Consider the following 6,559-nt stretch of genomic DNA (forward strand, 5'->3'; position numbering starts at 1 on the left):
AAATAATGTATAATAGAATAAAATAAAAAAATATGATAATACTTCTATTAAAATGATATGTTATTTATGGTGATACAATTTTATTAATAAAATTACCAAAAAATGTTATTTATGGTGATACAATTTTATTAATAAAATTACCAAAAAATGTTCCAACAACTTATATGCCATGATTTTATACATAATCTCAAAAATCATAAAAATAGGTTTTACGAGCATTTCGAGATGCAAAATCATTAATGATAACATCAACATCAATCTTTTTCAAAAATTCCTTTTCGATTGATAAAATGCAAGGCCATTCAACTGTTCTTAATATTTTTTTTTCTCTAGAACTATTTTTAGATCTAACATTAAACCTCTTACCTAGGGCCCTTGGCCATTGCCCAACTCAGACATCACTCAGGATAGGGTTGTTTTTTATTGCTTAAAATATTATTATTTTTAATATTTTTTAATTACAAACCTCTTTCGTAATATATAAAAAAATATTACCTTATTCATAATATTTTTAGTTCAACCGAAAATGTTAAAAAATTAATATTTTAGGTTGCGTTCAATTAAAAATATTATGATTTTTATAACATTTTGGATTGAGTTCATTCTCTTTTGTTCTTTAACCTTAAATTAAGTTACCATATGGTGAAACTATCCTGTAAATACCCGTCACATTTTAAGTCATATCTGCATGATACACGTGGCATTCAAAATAGATGAGTGTTCATTTAGAAAATTAATATATTTAATTAACTATTTCTATTATCGATTGTGCACATCTTGTATATAAAAATTTTATATTATTAATATATATACCCTTAAAAATATTTTTAAATCTATCATTATCTCTATAAATTATCATTGTTAACTAAATACTAATCCACAGAGATATTAACGTACAAATACTACTTTTGAAAGAAAAATAGTAATATCAAGATAAAGAAAATATAATTTCAGCGAATAAATTGTCATTTAAGTATACTGGTGGAGTCTGTTTATAACGAGGGAGTCATAAATTTTTTGAATTTTTTTAAAAAGTAATATAAAAATATTTTTTTAAAATAATATATTTTAAAATAATATTGACACGTTCAACAAAAACTTGACACTCATTGTTCATTTTCATCCACTTAAAATATTTTTTTCTTATAATTTCTTTTATAAATTTAACACCCAAGATATTTTTTTAGCTCCGCTCATATTCAAGTCTTAAACTAATTTAATCAAACATAGACTAATATCAATAAATATGACACACCAAACTTTATTTGATCAAAAATCAGAAGCACAGGTGTCATGTCTAACGGTCAAATAAATATTTAATCAGTCGGGATGTAAATTAAAAAATTAATCATTAAAACATGCATTTTATCAAATTTAAATACTAAAAGGTAATTCATGGCAATTAGAAGGCTTAAACAAGTTATTTTCCTTAATTCAGTTAAAACTCAACTAGTAGTATGAAACCTTTCAAAGTTTCGAAACCCTAAGCTACAAGTCTTGAGGATACCCTGGAGTTTGGAAACCCTAGTTCCTAAAATAATTACACAGTAAAAGTAACACTCAAAATTTAATCAAACTTGCAAATTTTCCCAGCAAACGTTCCAAGACTCCTACATCAATCATGTAAACTTCATGTTAACTAATGGATCATACTAATCATGCACACCAACATTTAGACACTAGCATGCTGAAGATCTATAACTCCACTATTATCTACTTACATGCTTAATACACAATAATACTGTCATTTCGAGCAACAGACGACATTTACGAGTAACCTTTCACACACTTATCTAATGCATCATGCATATTACTATCATGTTTGAACACATCTTCACCAATACTAATTATGAATTAACATATGCACATGATCCAAAACATACATCGATATGGGGACTTTATAATGTAGAAATTAATACTAACAATGACTCAAAAAATAACACATATATACATAACTTGTTAAGTTTTTGTGCAACATAATTGTTAACATATATGATGGATCTTAGAACATTCACTTTGAAAGCTAGCATCGATTATGCCAAGCATATACCTGTTTCACATATGAAAGGCTACTGACCAGAGTTGTTAATTTTTATGACGCACTTGTATAATATTTGCTTCGACGGATTCGGCGTTAAAGAGTTAAGAATAGCCGGGGTTGCATTCATGTGAATTAGATCATCTTGAAACCTTAAAGGGGTTAATGCTTTAAACAACCTGGTTTTCCTCAAGCATGTATCTCAAAGCTTCAGCATTCTTAGGGAAAAACTATGGAGAATAAGCATAGAGAATATTTATATATAAATTCCAATCACTACTCGAGGTGTTGCAAACATTTTTTTTTTCACGCATACAGCTTCGACAACTCACAATTATTGGATCTTGGGAATATGAAAAATCATACACCTCAATTGACCTAATACAAACGATAAGACACCAACAAACACATACATGGAGCATCCTTTGATAGACAGCTCCGCCATTGCAGAGTTCATCAATAGTCTCCCCTTTCAAAAACAGCTGCTGCTCCCATTCCAGTGCCTATGCACATTGAGATCACTCCGAATCGACAGTCCTTCCCACGACGCTTCATCTCGTACAATAGCGTACTAACACAACGAGCCCCTGAAACACATAAACGATACATATAAAAAATTAATACCAGACCATTCTAAAGATCAAAGCCTATGCTCTGAAAAAGTTGGAACATGTAGTATAGTATCTTTTTAGCGGTGAAGTAAATTGGTGCATGTTTGTGTCCTGAATTGTTTGCACTTCTCATTATTTATCATAGGCTCAGTCTTTTAATTGCTACAAATTGTCAAATTTCTGTAAGATAAGCACCTGTACAGCCCAAAGGATGCCCAAGGGCCATTGCACCTCCATTAACGTTGACCTTTTCACGATCAAGCCCCAGTTTCTTACAAGAGTATACGAACTGAGATGCAAATGCCTGGGGAAAATGTACATATAGTATACTTAGAAAAGAAAGTAAAATTCAAATGGCATTCATTATCAACATAAGATCAACTAAAGAAACTTTCTACCTCGTTGACCTCAAACAAGTCAATATCATCGATCTTGAGACCTGCAGACTTGACTGCAACTGGTATTGCAACGGCAGGACCAATGCCCATCACAGCAGGATCCACACCAACAGCAGCAAAGCTTCTACAAAATGGAGGATAAGAAAGCAATGTGAGGAATTCAAGCTTCTAAGCCAACATAAGAGTAGAAAAAAAAAACTGATTATCTCGTGCAGCAAGTATAGATGAGCCAAGTTCAAGTTGTGGCAGTTTTGATTACCTGAAAACACCAAGGATTGGAAGTCCTTTCTGCATGGCCAAACTTCGCTTCATAAGGAGGACTGCTCCTGCACCATCACTCACCTGGCTAGCATTTCCTAAGAAAAAATTGGGACACAAATTTTCATTCAGATCAAATATTGTTCTGGTCAGAGTATAAACTTTCAAAAATTTGATTCGTATATATACCAGCAGTTGTGGTTCCATCTTTCTTAAATGCAGGCTTCAATTTTGCTAGACCTGCCATGTTTGTCTCTGGGCGGATACCATCATCCACCGAAATTACGACTGGCTTCGCTTCTCCAGTTTTAGGATTCATAATCTTTTCATATTAACAATGAAAGTTAATAAAATATCATAAAAATAATAAACCAGAAAAATTCACTACCTGAAATTACCTTTGTGGCTACAGGGATAATTTCTTCCTTAAATTTACCAGATGATGTTGCAGCAGAAGCACGCCTATGTGATTCAACCTATGATTACATCGGCCTTTCAGTCAAACAAAGATAAAGTTTACATCAGTAGGCGAAGGCAAATTGAAAAAGAAAGAACTCACAGCGGCCTGGTCTTGCTCTTGCCGTGTGATGCCATAGCGTTGTGCAACGTTTTCGGAAGTAATGCCCATAGGAAGAAGACAATCCCGGGCTTGTGCAAAGCTATCTGTCTGTAGAAATAAATGCAGTTGCATATTAAGCTGATAATGTAAAACATATCCAAAATAGTGAAAACAAAGTGAGTGTTGGACATGCCTTTGGGTTAACTTTCTCAAACCCAGCAGCTAATCCATCTGTTGTCATGCTCTCCAATCCAGCACCAATGCCTACATTGAAAACCAACCAGGTTAATATTCTATCCAAGCTGAAGATATCCCAATAAATCTTTCAAAGATAAAACATTCTCACCAATATCATAAAATCCTGCTTTTATGGAAGCAGCAACATCGGCAACTGCTTGTAGGCCCGATGAACATTGCCTGTTGACAGTTCTAATAGGTACCGTATCTGGTTGAAACATGTAACTATATTAGCAACATTTATATACGAAACACATATTTAACGAATGACGTTCAGTAGAAAGTTGAAAACAAATAGTTAAAATCTAAGAAATGACAGTACCAGGGAAACCGGCATAGAATGCTGCCATCCTACATTCGGTTGCACGGAGTGCACCAGGTGCCAACACTGAACCGACAACTATATCCCCCACTTCACTTGGATTCACCTTTGTTCTATCAATCAAAGCCTGGATGCAAAATCAACTTAAGATGGGAAGCAAAAGTAGTCTGATTTCAAAGACAACTGAAGTTGAAAAGCAAGAGCATTTTTAAACATTCAAAACAGGGGCAAGCAAATCATCTGCAGGTGTATCCTTGAATCCTCCACGCTTTGACTTACAGATTGGAGTGCGGCATGCCCTGTGGGATATCAATTTCCCTTAGATCAACGAACATAAAGAATATAGATTATTAGAGTTGTAAATGGTTGAAAAATCCTGAAATGACTTACGCCACTATGACAATATCATCCCCAAAAGCAGTAATGTTTCCCGCCGAACAAATAGAAGGCTGATCAAATGAAAAACAAACCCACTTTTAGAGAACAGAAAGAGCAAACTAAAAGGAACAAATCCAAGAAGAAAGATTAAACTAACAAAGAGAGTAGCAGCATCAGATGGTTGATGGGTTTGTGAAGAGGGACTTAAGTGATCAAGCAAAACTTTTTGTCTGTTGATTGCCTTCTCCATTTTCGATAAAAATCTCTCTTTTTCTCTTGAAAGTAAAATCTTTTTCACTGGGTTGTTATTTCTATGATGGAAATGAAGAGTGGGTTAATCATATATATATAGTGCCAATAACTTAACCACCATTGCTGCGTTTTTGGTTTGCTTGGGGTAGCTGGGTCAACTTCTCAGGCGGCTATTACAAAGAGCATGTCATCCAACAATTGGACGGAATCTTAACTCGAAATTTCTTAATCAGAATATATATATATATATATAAATCTCCACGCTTTTTCATCATTTGGACGGAGGGCTGCTATCATGACCTTTGCTGCTGCTGATTTTATGTTTTATTTTATGGGTAAACTTCATCAGTTATCACTCAACTTTTGGTGTTGTATCATATATACAATTAAACTTTTAATCTCTTCAATTATAACACTAAATTTTGGTTTTGACTTCAATTATGTCATTAATCTGTTGAATTTAATGGTACGATGATACGCACAGATCTTTCCGTCAGTGTGATATCACGAATAAAATAATTTTGTTTTAACGTGGCTATTGATGTCCAATACAATGTCATTTTAGGAATTGAAGTTGAGAGGTGTGTCAATTTTTTCACTAAATTTTTGAAGGATTCAGTTTTTGGCATTAAACTTTTTCAATCAGTCGTTGGCAACTAATCATCGTCTGTCACCGATCGTATTTTATCGTAATATTGGTATTTAAATGTTCACATTTTGCTCTTTTTTTTCCTAATAGTAGGTTTTTCATGAAACCCATTCAAATTTGGAGAAAGTTCGTTAAAGGTTCAACGTGCTAATATTTCAATCTCCTCCGATAAGACTAGTTTTAAGGTACGTTGTTCATCTTTTTGAAATAATACTTCCTGCTGTTAGAATTTTTGAATAAACTCCTTAAATATAAGAAAGCCCTAAACCCCTAAAAATTGTGGATTTTTCTTTTAATTTCATCAACTTTGAGTAAATTTTATGGAAAATCAATGTCAGGAATAGAAAGAGGAGTGAAATACAAACATTTTCATATCGATCTTGTCACGAAAGATGATCAGTGGCGTCGATGATTGATTGTCGACAACAATAAGAAAAATATAGTACCAGAAAGTGAATTGTTTAAAAGTTTAGTGAAAAAATTGATGCACTCCTAAAATTAATCTATGCCATCACATTGTTTAGGTTTTGACGGTCCAGTGAAGTATTTGAAGTCAACACAAAAATTTAATGTTAAAATTGAAGAAATTGAAAAGTTTGATGGTATAAAAGCTACACCACTTAAAGTTCAATGGTATCTCTAAGGTACTATCAATGAACCGATTGAACCGTGAACCGGTGGCCTGTCCGGTCCGATTACCTCACAAAACCAGACTGACAATGAACCGGCTGAAAACCGGTTGAACCGACTGAAAACCAGTAAAACCAGGGTGAACCGGCTGAAATCTAGCAAAACCGGTTTGAACCGTCGGTTCACTTTTTTTCTTTTAAAAAAAATTAAACCAAACGACATCGTTT

At 33.4% G+C, this 6,559-nt stretch overlaps 1 protein-coding gene across 1 annotated transcript; it reads right to left on the minus strand.

The window, feature by feature from the left end:
* Positions 1-2,486: 2,486 nt before the first annotated feature.
* On the minus strand, positions 2,487-5,066 carry LOC120165881 (3-ketoacyl CoA thiolase 1, peroxisomal-like). The gene is made up of 13 exons (XM_039175313.1): positions 4,959-5,066; positions 4,814-4,872; positions 4,638-4,722; positions 4,424-4,550; positions 4,211-4,309; positions 4,058-4,128; positions 3,865-3,972; positions 3,704-3,781; positions 3,495-3,627; positions 3,307-3,403; positions 3,048-3,171; positions 2,845-2,953; positions 2,487-2,625 (listed from the first exon to the last, which is right to left on the minus strand). Exons 1-13 carry the CDS (start codon positions 5,049-5,051, stop codon positions 2,495-2,497), a joined length of 1,314 nt encoding a protein of 437 aa, XP_039031244.1. The 5' UTR covers positions 5,052-5,066; the 3' UTR covers positions 2,487-2,494.
* Between the last annotated feature and the right edge of the window lie 1,493 nt (positions 5,067-6,559).

Source organism: Hibiscus syriacus, unplaced genomic scaffold, assembly GCF_006381635.1.
Source record: "Hibiscus syriacus cultivar Baekdansim isolate YM2019G1 unplaced genomic scaffold, ASM638163v2 tig00111621_pilon, whole genome shotgun sequence".
In the NCBI taxonomy this organism is placed as follows: domain Eukaryota; kingdom Viridiplantae; phylum Streptophyta; class Magnoliopsida; order Malvales; family Malvaceae; genus Hibiscus; species Hibiscus syriacus.

What these genes read in the sequence shown, in the direction of transcription:
- LOC120165881 (XM_039175313.1), bottom strand. Translation starts at nt 5,051, where the DNA reads ATGGAGAAGGCAATCAACAGACAAAAAGTTTTGCTTGATCACTTAAGT. An exon ending in GATGATATTGTCATAGTGGC is followed by an intron (nt 4,723 to 4,813) that starts GTAAGTCATTTC and finishes GATATCCCACAG; the next exon opens with GGCATGCCGCACTCCAATCT. An exon ending in CCAATCCTTGGTGTTTTCAG is followed by an intron (nt 3,172 to 3,306) that starts GTAATCAAAACT and finishes TCCATTTTGTAG; the next exon opens with AAGCTTTGCTGCTGTTGGTG.